Below are 14,052 nucleotides of genomic sequence, written 5' to 3'. Positions count from 1 at the left end.
TTTTTTATTGACCAAACACAACCACTTGCAGGTGGGAAGAAAGAAAGAAGGGTGAGAGTAAAATGACAACAGAATGACTAACTTACAAGCGTTAAGTGTTCTTCTATGGCAATAACACAATGTTGAACAATGGCTAATAGAATATTTAAAGTTAAAGTTTATCAAGTAAATTTGAATGGATGATGTTGTTTCAAATCACTCATCTTTTGAAAGCTGTTTTACACAATAAACATGTAGCATGATTTCTTTCTTTGTATTAATTATCTTTGTAATATTTACATTAAATCGCTTTGAGTAATTTTCAAGTTGGCCAAGTAACTTGAACCCTTGTTTCCAGTTATTCTTGGTTATTCCCGTGTTCATTATCCTGCATAATCAAAGTTTTATTGTACTGCTGACGTATTTTGCTGCGAAATTGTAATCTTCAGTAGGTCACCAATTATTAAAGTTCCTAAACCCAATTTACACAGCACAACTCTAAAATTTTTCTCTGGAAATATAAACCAAATAAAAAGAGCTTACTCTTGACTTACTTCAATAAATATTTTACTTTTATTAAGACATTTTTAAGATTGGCATGGTTAACTTCCTGTTTTGAACCTTTTCTGAGGAGAGTTGCCAAGATTAACGTCACGTTTAGGACCTGGCTTTGTTGGACCACCAGCTGGAGGCACATCTGAAACATAATGTTAACATACATAAGTCATCATACTGTTTGAGGTTTAGTTGGTTGTTATGTACATTACATTTTCCCCTGTAATACACTATAGGTAATTGCTTTCAATTTGTGAGGATTTTACTAACCCTGGCAGCCATTAAACAAGATCATCAAAGAAAAACGTAAATACGATAGCTATAATATATGATTGTTCGAGTAGTTTACCAGGGTTGTCAGCAGAATCTAAAAAAAAAAAAAAAATCCTGGCTAAAAAGTACGAAATTCCCGGTGACTAATATAGGCTACTTATAAGAAAAACCCAATAAAAGTTGTAAAAACAAATTATTATTTTTTTTTTACCCACATACCTCTATTAGCCCTTAAGGCAAATTAACTCTTAATATTCACTCAACAAACACTGCAAATTAAGGTAAAAAATTAACATTAATGAGTTTAACATTGTGCAGAATAAACTTGTACTACTGAGCTAGGCCTCCTGAAGCAGTTTCAAACTACCGACCGTGTAAAGAAAAATAAAAATAATATTCCCTAGGGTATATTCTTTTGTAAAGAAAAGTAAAAGACTTCTACTTTATATTCACCATTTCATCTCTTCAAAACATTTACTCACACCTATATGTAATATAATTTGATATTTCATGGAGGTGTGAATATACCAAAAAGTTGCCCCCTGGTGGGGTTTGAAAATGAATTTAAATAACTTTAATTAGACTACTGAGGACAAATCACAGAGCTGCGCAGTGGAGATAAAGATGTTAAGTGTGAGCCCTTGTACTTAAGTACCTCAGAAGTCCGATTGATGGACCGTGAGAGATCTGATGTATGTCCTCCTATGATTACCTTCAATGATCTTATATTATATCACTTCTTAAAATCTAATGTATTTGTTAGCTTGTACTCTGAAAATAAAATGTTGACTTTACTAAAATGCTGCAATTCATGTAATGATTCTGTATTATTAAAATCTGTGAATACCAATATTTTATATAGGTACTGTTTAAAACCCAGTAGTAGTAATCATTTTAATAATTGTTTTAAAAGAACAATGCCAATGTTTTACACTCTTTGTGTAATCATTCGGTTAAGCCGATTACCTTGATTGCCTTAAACTGACAACAAATAAATTGAACACAGGGAAATCAATAGAATGAGTGAGTAACAATTATGTATATTAAATAAATTCAAATATCGTGATACACTTTCAATAGCAACACCTAATGCATATATTTATTCACAGTGAGTACTTTTAAATATTGTCTAAAGAGAGAATTGATTGCGAATGTTTAAGTTTGTTTGTGATATCAAAGGTGCAGAGCCTCGGGAACCTAGGTTTGTTTATTTAATATATATTTTTAGGCTACCAGGCTTCCCAAATGATATAGTATTTACGCAACTGGCCAGCTGATTTGTATGATGCAAGAAGGGATTAATCGTGCAGTTGTGAATGACTCACACCTTAGTGCTCAATGGCAAACTGGGGCCAATCGACTTCTGAGTCGATTATTTGAAATGAAAGTTTATTGACTCTAAAGGAAGCCTACCCTCATAGCCTTTATTGCAATCCTATCCTTCTACCGAGACTATGCTCTGATTCGATGGGGAAACGGAAGCCTGGCGAGCTCTGGCCCTAATCCGGGGTCGAACCCTTTTACGCTTCAGTTCGCACACCAACTAGCTTTTCCCCCAAGAATACCTCTCCCCAAAAAGTACCTGACCCGTGGGTAAGAGAAGAGGATGACTTTGGTGCCCCGGTGGGGGGTGGGGTGCAAAGGGCAATGGCTTTGGGGAGGAAACACTTCCGTTACTGAGAGGGCAACTGATGGGATAGTGACCTTCCTAGAATTGAATTCTTATTGTTGAGATATTAAGTTAAACAAAATGTATTGCAGCCAATTCATTGGATCACTAGAGTAATAGCATAAAGACGATTCAGGAAATGAGCTAGCTATTTCCGTCTTAAATTAAACTTAACCCTTTTAACCCCAGCGTCCGATATATCGGACGTAAGGTGTTTTGCGAAAATCCCCGACGTCCGATATATCGGACGTCTGTTATTTCATCATTTACTGACCACCTAGCAATCCAAACGCCTTCGAATTCGGGGTAACGCCTTTCGACGAATTGGACAACACATAGAAGTGTAGTTTGTCGTGGTTTCACAAGATTTTCGTACTCTGTGTACTGTCGCTATTGGCTGTCGTCAGCTGTCGTATTGCCGGCCGGCGCTAGGTTCTGTTTATCTGTTTGTTTACGTTGTCGTCTGTATCGCGTAACCTCAGTGAATGTTTCCAACTTTATTTCGTGTTTCATTTTGCGAAATTTAGTGTTAATCTTTTGAAAATGAACAAAAGAAAAAGAGAGAAATCTCCTGTTAGTGAAAATTCGCTGCTCAGGAATCTTCGTGGGGTGGAAAACGTCGAAGTAAACGATGATGAGTTGAGTGATTCTTTTGTTGACAATATTGAAAGTTCCGATTCTGATAATGAATCAAGTTCTTCCGAAAATGAAACTCACAGTGATAGTGAGGATATTTTTGGGGATGATACGGATGAAGATCCAGACTTCGATCCATCCACAGTTATGTCTGAAGAATCTTCAGAAGACGAAGTCCAATCAACATCAAAGGGCAAGACTCTAGGTAGGCCTAGGTTTATGAAACTGACCTCAGTTGTTGAACACAACAAAAATATAGTTATAGATGAGGTTTTACAGTCTCAAAATGTAAATGATACAAATGTTGACGAGGACCAGGCCTCAAATGAAAATACAGTTCTTGGTCATGAAGGCCTAGGTCAAGGTTTATCAGGGCCAAATGAAAATCTTTCGGAATCCATAGGCCCATCAGCTGACAATAATTTAGTCAATAATTCAAACAATATCGAACCTCCCCAGATTGAAAGTCAGAGGCCTATACCTAGTGTAACAAATGATGTAGGCCTAGGCCTAGAAAATGTTGATCGCATTATAAATGATGTCATACAAGGCCTATTTGATCACAACATACCAGAACAACTCATAGAAAATGGAATTCCCCCAAATGAGAATCCTCTAGAGCCTGAGCCCACTGAAAATGTGATAAAATGGACTCAGGTTGATGACGATAACGATCCTGGTTACGACCACAACTTTACGTACAATGAGATCCCTGGTCCAAAACATGTACCAAATTCAGACGCCAAGCCTATTGAATATTTCAATTTATTTTTCACTGTTGGACTGCTGAGCACATTTGTGCTGCGGACAAATCAGTACGCAAATCAGTACATAAATTCACTAGCCAACATGTCGCCTCACTCGAGTGCTCGTAACTGGAAGCCAGTAAATCTGACCGAAATGAAAGGGTTCATAGCAGTTATTTTGAACATGGGCATTATCAGAAAACCAACAATAAGGAGTTATTGGTCCACATGTACGTCTCAAGCAACCCCTTGGTTCCGTGAAATGTTTAGCCGGAACCGCTTTGAAAGCCTTTTGCAGTTCTTCCATGTTGCCGATAATAGAACTCTTCCGAAGCCTAACGAACCAAATTACAATCCCTGTGGTAAATTTTTACCAGTAATGGAGCATGCAAATCGTGGATTTCGAACCTACTACACACCGCATCGTGAACTTTCTGTAGATGAAAGCCTTGTAGGCACAAAAAGTCATTCAAAAATCCTACAGTACTTACCCAACAAACACCACCATAAATGGGGGATAAAATTGTGGATGTTATGTGATTCTGTTACAAAGTACTGCTTAGCCTTTGATTGTTATAAAGGTTCTAAAAGTAATGATGGAAAAAAAGAACATGGTCTGGCTTACAAAGTTGTGAAAAATTTACTTTTGATTTGTCAGTATTTGAATAAAGGTTACCACATATTCCTGGATAATTTTTTTGTGAGTCTACCGTTAGCTGAATATCTGTACAGTAAATGTACCTTCTTGACTGGCACAGTGCGAAGAAACAGAAAAGGGATTCCAGAAGAAATCAAAGAAAACCTAGATGTAGGGGAAAAGAAGTATGTGCGAAATGGGCCTAATTTATTTTTATCCTACCGTGAAAAGAAGAGCCAGAAAAAACCAGTGATTTTGTTGTCAACTAAGGGAACTGCAAAATCTGTCGAAAAAGTGAAGAGAAGAGGCAATGAAAATGTTATAAAAACAAAACCAGAACTTATCAACACCTATAATATGTACATGGGAGGCGTTGACTCATCAGATCAGATGCTGTATTGCTACCTGGATGAGAGAAGAACTGTAAAATATTGGAAAAAGGTAGTTTTCAATATATTTGCCAGGATGGTACTAAATGCCTACATTATATACAAAGAAAATTGTACTGGAAAACAGCTTACAAGACTGCAGTTCACTATTGAAATTGTTGAGGAGTTGGCTCGTGAATGGTTGAACAGCAAAGCTCGACCGCCCAATATGGCTGGCGCTGGTGGCGATGATGGTATGCAGAACCATTTTGGAATGGAATATTTACCAGATAGAAAAGAAAGGAATTGTAGTGTTTGCAGCAAAGTAAGCACAGCAGCTGGTGGCACTAGGAAAAAAAGCAGGACAGTCTGCATAAGATGTAAAAAAGGCGTGCATGCCGTCTGTTTCAATCAACACAAATGCTAACTTTTTGATTTTTTTTATTGTTGTATATAGTAAATATTGAACTTTTATATAAAATAGTGTAAGTGCATAAATAGTGTGTGTAGTGACAGTGAAAACAATTTTTGGGAGTAAAGATGTCTTGTTTGCAATATGTCATTGATAGAGAACATTTTGTGATATTTGTTGGAAAGCCGCGGAAGTGCAGCATTTTCTTTGAACGAATTGTTCTTCATTATTTTCCAAGGTATGTTGATAATATTTATTTTCTATGTAGAGAAATAAATTTGCTATCAGATGACAACAATATTGTGGTGATGGGAAGACTTTTATTTTGACCGTATTTAAATAATGATGATTAAATTTAAAACAATAACGTAGGTCTAGTAACTAGTGTTGCATATACAACATTCGGTTGTGAATTTTCTTGTGCTTTGCCTTGAAACAAAAATTAGTTATATATGAGCGGTCTCTGGAACGTGTGCTCCCACTATCTCCGCGTTCCGCCATCTCCGAACCCAAATCTGTCCCGCCATCTCCGAATTCTTGAGTGACCCTTATAATCCCGTCACTGCCTGCGTTAGCTGTCATTGCATCCACGGCTGCGAAGCCCCGTGGATGGAAGATTTAATGAAAATTTAACCCGTGGGTTAGGTTAGGTTAGGTTAGGTTAGGTTAAGTTAAGTTAAGTTAAGTTAGGTTAGGTTAGGTTTGGACGGAAAGTCTTAACGCAGGAAGTAACCGAGGATTATAGGGGTCACTCTTAAATTCGGAGGTAGCGAATGGATTTAACTTAATTCCTTTGCGGTACACGGAGATGGCGGGACGCGGAGATAGCGGGAGGTAACCCTCTGGAAGATCACGCGGGTTTGGATGAATAGTTTAATGATGCCTATTGATTTGTTTCTATTGTTTCAGTACAAATTGATCAGTTTGTTAAGCGAATTTTCTATTCAAAGGTATAGACTATTAGCTATTACTGGAGATCTCGTTGTAAGACTCCCAGGACCGATTTACTTTTTCGTTTTGAAGGGTCATAACAGCAAAAATCACCACCCGTCCACATTTTTAGATATATGTCCGTCAGCACGATAACTCAAGCAAATATAATCTGATGTTGATGAAATGTGGTATAAACGTGTAAACTTTCGTTAAATAATAAAATAGGGATTTCCCATTTTTGACCCTAAAACATACAGTTTTTCTATTTCTTTCTAAACCATTTTGTAGGGCTTATAAAAAAATCATTTAGTACCACAAAGCGTTGGTTGTACGCCTAACGGGGAGATAAAATTCAATAAAAATGGTAAAGTAAATATTACTCTTTGTTATTTTTATTTTTTTAATCAACTGTTGTAGTTTGCTTGTTTATTGACGGATACTAATCGGGGAAATTTGTTTATTTCATACCAAGCTATCGACATTTTAACCAGCAAACACACCTCTTTACTATCACTTTAGCAGCAAACTTATGTAATCATTAAATCACTATCATTAGACAGTTTTAAGGGAATATGTTTGTGTAAATCTTGTTAGGTAAGCGAAAATTAGCTTAGTCTGCAGGTTTACTGCGGCGGGAGTAGGTTATTTTATTATAAGATTGAATTTGTCTGTTGAAATGACATATTATGGAAGTACGTTGTTCATACAATTAAAATTTTTATAGTATTACATTTCATATCATTCGTTAGGTAGTGTTAATTTCCCCATTATGTGTAATTTTAATATTTAATTCCCTTATTAAATGTTCCCTACACTTAATTTGTCCTAACATATTTGTAATTTGTAAATAAACCTAATGTTGACAAATATTCTTTTCAAGCCAGCACAATACCAACTCCCAAATATAAGAGCCCCCATAATTATTTTAATAACCCCTGAACATCTTAGTAATAATCCTACAGTATATTAATTACCAGCAGAGTACCCGTCCTTACGGGGCTGGCGTATAAGTATGAAATGCTTATTGCAGTTGTACTCGTAAATAATATACTACAGTATTTCGTCAATTCGGTAAATTCCGAATAGGTAGGCCTAAATATAATAACAGTTAAAGCAAAGTTGGAGAGGTTAAATTATAATTTATTTTTTACATTTTAAATTGACACGTTTGCTTTAATATTACGGTTTAAACTTCCGCGAGGGCCACGTACATTTCCTAATCATGTACTTTTCACTGCTTACGCTTCTTCGAAACTGATTAAAGTATACATTTCATTATCTAAATCATCGTATAACATCATAGTAGCCACTAGTAATCTCTCCCGTGAACTTATTTTACGCACCAACCATGTGTATTGTACGCAGTCTAGGAAACCACTCACGGCAGCTGCGTTTTGGGGGTGTTATATACTTCGATGTTTGGGACCTGGACAAAAGCCGCAGCGCATCTATTACGCGTCTAGGAAACCACAGCCTTACGACTACGATCAGTAGGTGCAGCGTTTCCCATTTCGTTCGATGTTTGGATTTAACTTAACCTAAAAAAATGTTTGAAAGACTAACTATTTATATGATTTGTAAGGAAAATATAATGTGTAACACGAGTGCAAACTACCTCTGCCGCACTCGATAAACGATCGATTGATTGAGAAAATCATTACTTGGACTGATAAACACGGACTCAGACTCAATCACGAAAAAACTAAACCTATCATAATTTGTCATCCTCGGTTACGGAACTCAATTGACTTTCTCACGACAAATTCAATAAATATAAATGGAACAGCTTTGCTTTACTGTGACAAGGTCAAACACCTAGGACTTACTATGAACTCGACACTTACTTGGGGCGATGCAGTCTAAGACATCCGTAAAAAGGTGTTTGCATCAATCCACGCACTTAAAAAATTACAAAACTTTTTGCCAATGCACATAAAAATACATCTCGTCAAATCACTTGTCTTCCCCCACTTCACTTACTTCAACTCTGTGCTCAATGACATGACTGTAAACCTCGCTGATGCTCTCCAACGCGCTCAGAATTACTGCTTGAGATTCATTTATGATCTGAGACGCAGTGAGCGTATCACGCCTTACTACATTAATTCTAAACTATTCAAGCTATGTGACCTTAGATCAATTAAAATTATTTTGCTAACCTATTCAATAATAAAAAACAAATTTTCCAAAATATTTTGTAGATGATTTTAGGTTTGTAGCTGAAGAAAGTGTTAGATTTTCACGCTATGCTTCATTGACTTTGCGTATACATCGTCGATAAGGAAAAACCTTATTTTCCTATATCAAATGCATGTAATTTGGGTTTGACGTGGTTTAACACTTCATCAAATTGGGCCTTTAGTGTTGGGCCCAAATAACATGCATTTGATATAGGAAAATTAGGTTTTTTGTTATTTACGCAAAAACTAAAAGAGATACGAAGTAAGTGTAAATTACAAAGTTGTTAGGAATTAAAAAACCTATAAAATTATGTGCAACTTGACATATGTTGCAATTAGAATTTTTTGAAAAATGAGCATTTGCAAATTTTCAAAAATAAATTGTTTTGGAATTTGTATAATTTCAAAAAACCGTTACTTGTAGCATATCAAATTAAAGCTAATTTCATAACGAGTAAGAAAATTCAACCGGAGAAGGGATAAATGCATTGGTATAGGAAACACAGAGTTTTAAAAAAATATAGATTTTTTCCAAAAAAACTGCCGCCATTTTGAAACGGAAAAAGATAACTTATTTCTGTTTTCGCCAAAATGTTTGTCTATCTAATACCTTTTAAATGATGTACAACATGACACATGTTTACATTTGAAAATTCCGAGATTCGAACTAGTGACCCTCAGTTTTTGGCACACCCTGTATTGGGAAAAAGTTAAAAATATTTTTACGTTATTCCTTGGGGTCAATTTAGCGGGAAATAATTTTATTTTATCCTTGTACGTTAAGCCGTTTTCCCGTAATCAATTTGAGACACCTCTCTTGAGACACCCTGTATATAGATACATATATACATATATACAAATTTGAACAAAAGGTGTTTTTGGCCTCTGGGGACATCTAAATGAAAAAGTAAATCGGTCCCGGGCCTAGTTCTTACCATGAGACCTACGGTAATAGCTACTTCCCTATAGGGAAATTCGCTAATAGCCAAAACAGTGCAAAACTTAACTGGAGAAGGAAACAAATGCATTGCAGCACATAATATGGACTCCGAAGATTGTAATATAGAGAATATATCAAAAGATTATTGTAATGGATAATGCCAGCTACCATTCGAAACGACTTAACAAAATTCCTAGTTCAAAATCAAGAAAGGCAGACATTGTGAAGTGGCTATCAGATAATGGTATTGAACACAATCCAGTCCACACAGTAGCTGAACTCCTTACCACCGTGCGGCAGCACAGGCAAGATTTTCCGGGGTAGCGGATTTTTATCCCCCTGGAATTTTAGCCCCTGGGCAAACGTGACATCACAAACCAGGGGGTAAAATTCCGGCCGCGAACTTTTGAGTTTCGCGACATCAGCTCGATGGATTAAACGCGGAATTAAACATATATTTTCAAGGTTGTGAATTTAATCAGAACACATTAAATTATAAAAACCTAGAGTGTACGGCCCGGATTTTTACCCCCGGAATTTTACCCCCGGAATTTTACCCCCCGGAATTTTACCCCCTGGCCAGATATATAAATTAGTGAGGATGATTAATTATATTCATTCTGTTTTAATTTAATAGTAAACATTTTATTATTAAGTAGGTAGCCTATATTATATTTTTTTGTAACATTAACTAATCGAAAAGGTTTTTAATTTTAATTTTGAGATTCTAGTATTAGGATTCAATCTTTGAAGCCAACAGTTGGTTAATATGACGTATAAACAATCAACTAAATGATAATTGTTTCGAACATTTCTTTAAAAAATAAATAAATAAAGATAGGCTACTAAATAATGAAATGTTTATAATTATTTAAAAACAAAAATGAGAAAATCGATAATTCAATTTCTAAAATTGGCCAGGGGTAAAATTCCGGGGGGTAAAAATCCGGGGGTAAAATTCCGGGGGTAAAAATCCGGGGGTAAAAATCCGGCCCGTACATCTTCAGTTGTCTAAACGCTAGTTATATGGACAGGGGGTAAAATTCCGGTTTTTATCGCTGATATAATTAATCACGCTCTGGCTATTTTCATTAGACTTCCAAATCCGCGGGGGTAAAATTCCGGCCGTGAACAAACTTTTGGCCACTCAGGTTACTACGCCATGTGATGTCAGCTTTGCCCAGGGGGTAAAATTCCAGGGGGATAAAATCCCGGCGACCCGATTTTCCTCCACAGTACGAACTGGATGAACTTGCGTTGCAGATGGGTCTGAGGTTGTTCGCCTACCCCATACCATTGTCAATACAATCCCTTAGAGCTAATTTGGGCTCAAGTGAAAGGGGAGGTAGCGCAAAATAACACGTATTTCAAAATAAAGGATGTCAGGAACTTTCTTGAAAATGTCATGAACCATGTAACAGTAGAAGACTGGAAGCAATGCGTAATTCATGCTGAAAATATCCAGGAAGAAGATTTTTTTAAGAAGGACTGCGTGACGAAATTATGGAACCATTCATTATAAATCTGCAGAATGACACTGACTCTGGTGGCTTAAGCGAAGATGATGGTGAACATCTACTTTCCAGTTATGAGAGTGAATGATGTAATGGAACGTCTCCAGTACTTTGTTAACGTTCACATTACAACTAACTTTTGTTAAATTTACATCATTGTGTTCATTTTGTGGTTTAATAAATGTTTTATAAATAAAATTATATTTATATATTTTTACGAGTTTTGTTTTCTATTTGGTGTGTACTCAGGCATATTGGGCTTTTATTATTAGGGATTTGAAATATTTATACAATTAGTAAACAATGAAAAAATGCAAAAACTTAAATATAGCTGTTTCATACAAATGGTTTAATTTTTGTGTATCTTTTAAGCAAACTCGTTCATTCAAATAGTATGATCAATTTGTTATGTTAGTTTACCCTCAGTAAAAGAAAATTAGGCCTATAGCAAATAATGTATGGTATAATAAAACAAGTTTAATGAAATGACTCCGTTGTTCATCATGACCTAATAGGTACATATTAAAAGCATAAATATCAGATTTATCAGGTACAGATCAAAAGAATAAAGTATAAATAATAAGTATAAACTAATATAAGTAATAAGTAGCATAAAGTAGTAATGTTAGTCCAAGATTATCTATATTACAACAAAACTTCTAGTAAAATTAAAATTAATACGTAGATTATTTATGTTAAAATAAATCTTCTTGTTTTATTATGTGTGTAGTTCAATCATAATAAACAAATGCTTCCTAAAAACCTGTCTGCAATATAAAACAGATGATTGTTACGGGTAATTTTAGTGTAGAAAATGGTAAATGAGAGGGAGATTTACCATAATAGGGAAATCATATGTTGAATTCCAACCGCACAATTATTTTAGACAGACTATAATCTTAGACATGTAGCCAAGGCTTTGCTAAAAACTTTTTATGTTGACAATTGCCTTACGGGAGTTAACAGTATTTCTGAGCAAGAGAATTTCATAAATGATGCTCAAACACTTTTAAAGCTAGGAGGCTTTAACCTTAGGGGTTGGACTGGTAACGGTTACTTTAAAACTCCTGAACAAGTTGAGAACGTCTTGGGACTTAGATGGTTAGGCTCTAAAGATGAACTGTACTGTAATGTTCAACCTTTGAATATCAAGGACTCAGTACTTACCAGAAGGACATTGCTATCATGTGCTCCAAAGGTTTTCGGTCCTATTGGTTTTACTGCTCCGGTTGGACTGATTCCCAAAATTATTTTGCAAACGACTTGGACATTGAAGGTAGGTTGGGATGAAGAACTACCTCAAAACCTACAGGTACAGTTTCAAAAATGGGTCGAGGAACTAGGCTGTCTGGAAAGGTGTGTATTGAGTAGGAGAATATTTTTGAATGCTTCAAGTACAGTACATGTTTTTTGTGATGCCAGTAAAGCTGCTTTTGGATGTTGTATTTTCTTAAGAACCGAAGTAGATGGTATCATTGACATAAATCTTATATTAGCCAAATCACGAGTTGCACCAATCAAACCAATTACTTTACCTCGTCTTGAGTTAATGGGTGCAATTACTGGTGTGAGACTCTCATGTCTAGCTTTACAGTGTCTCAACAACCCCAAAGTCCCAGTTTATTATTGGCTGGACTCCACCGTAGTTCTAGCATGGATTGCAAAGCAAGGGAAGTGGTCTGTTTTTGTTGAAAACCGAGTGAAAGAAATTAACAGATTGACCAAACTTTCACAGTGGAGACATGTTTCAGGACCTGACAACCCTGCTGACATTCTTTCCAGGGGATGCACTCCTAAAAAATTACTCAATTCTCAATGGTGGCTTGGCCCTCAATGGCTATATGCTTCTCCTGATAAATGTCCATCAGAACGCCCATCACCTGATCCAGAAGAGCTTAAGGAAGAACTTCATAAATCTGTCGTCACTGCTAGTTCTGTTGAGCCAATATCAATCGCTCAAATGTTAGGAAATAGATTTTCCAAGTATACTAAGATAGTAAGAACTGTAGCGTGGATTTTGAGAATGTCTCCCAATAATAAATTGAACTTGGGAAATAACATCAGTTCTGAAGAATTCTTGAAGGCAGAAAAGATTGTATTTAAATTGATTCAAAGAGAGAGCTTTCCTGAAGGTCTAAAATCTCAAGAGCTAAGTGGTGTACAAAAATTCGTGGATGAAGATGGCGTCATAAGAATGAAAACCAGAGTATCAGATCGGGAGGAAGGTTTTGAATACCAGTACCCTGCCATTCTACCTAGCAAACACCCTGCTGTTGAGAAAATGATCAGGCAGTACCATTTACAGAATAAACATGCAGGAGTACAAGCATTGATTGTCATCCTTCGTGACAGAGTGTGGATCCTGAAAGGCAGAAGGGCTGTTGGAAAGGTAGTTCACAACTGTGTTCGATGCAAGCGACACATAGCAAAAGCCTTAGAGATGCCATCACCTCCCTTACCCACAGACCGCACTCAGATTTCTTCATGTTTTCAAGTATGTGGGATTGACTTGGCTGGTCCATTGATCACTAGAGATAATCAGAAGTGTTGGGTGGTAATATTTACATGTGCCGTGTATCGTACAGTCCACTTAGAAGTCATCCAATCCCTCGACACAGAAGCCTTCATAAGAGCCTTACGACGGTTTATAGCTAGACGAGGCCGGATAAGTGTTATCTATTCAGATAATGGCACGAATTTTGTTAGTTTAAACAAAAATCTGAAGTCTCTGAACTGGACTGAAATCCAAAATACATTCAGCCTCAATGCGATTGTGTGGAAGTTCATTCCCCCTGCAAGTCCTTGGTGGGGAGGATTTTGGGAAAGACTGATAAGGATCCTAAAAGGACTCCTCCGGAGGAATTTGGGAAATTTATCTCTCACATACGAAGAAATAAACACCCTAGTATGTGAATGTGAGGGAATAATGAACAGAAGACCACTAACAGACGTCTCAGAGGAGACGGGAGATTTAAGATCTCTGACTCCATCTATGTTTCTACAAAGCATTGTGGGAAATGAAGTCAGAGAGAACCAGTTTGAAAACAAGATGGAGATATATTCAAAGTCTAAGAGACAATATGAACTCCCGTTTCAAAAAGGAGTATTTGGGGTTCCTGAAATCGTCCAACAAGTTAAAATCTGACGATATTAAAGTTGGAGACATGGTATTGGTTCAAATTGAAGACAGAAGAAGAATTACTTGGCCTT

The 14,052-nt window shown here is 36.3% G+C and overlaps 1 protein-coding gene across 1 annotated transcript in view; it reads right to left on the bottom strand.

The window, feature by feature from the left end:
- Positions 1–522: 522 nt before the first annotated feature.
- Positions 523–14,052, bottom strand: part of LOC128983003 (host cell factor 1-like) — a 112,585-nt gene continuing 99,055 nt past the window's right edge. The window contains exon 11 of the mRNA XM_054402121.1: positions 523–676. Within this exon, the coding sequence (XP_054258096.1) occupies positions 582–676 (95 nt within the window). The 3' untranslated portion in view covers positions 523–581. The remainder of the gene's footprint in view (positions 677–14,052) is intronic.

Source organism: Macrosteles quadrilineatus, unplaced genomic scaffold (assembly GCF_028750875.1).
Source record: "Macrosteles quadrilineatus isolate MER2022 unplaced genomic scaffold, UCM_ALF_1.0 Scaffold_1__1_contigs__length_201487025, whole genome shotgun sequence".
NCBI lineage: Eukaryota > Metazoa > Arthropoda > Insecta > Hemiptera > Cicadellidae > Macrosteles > Macrosteles quadrilineatus.
This window is presented reverse-complemented; position numbering and strand designations above follow the sequence as displayed.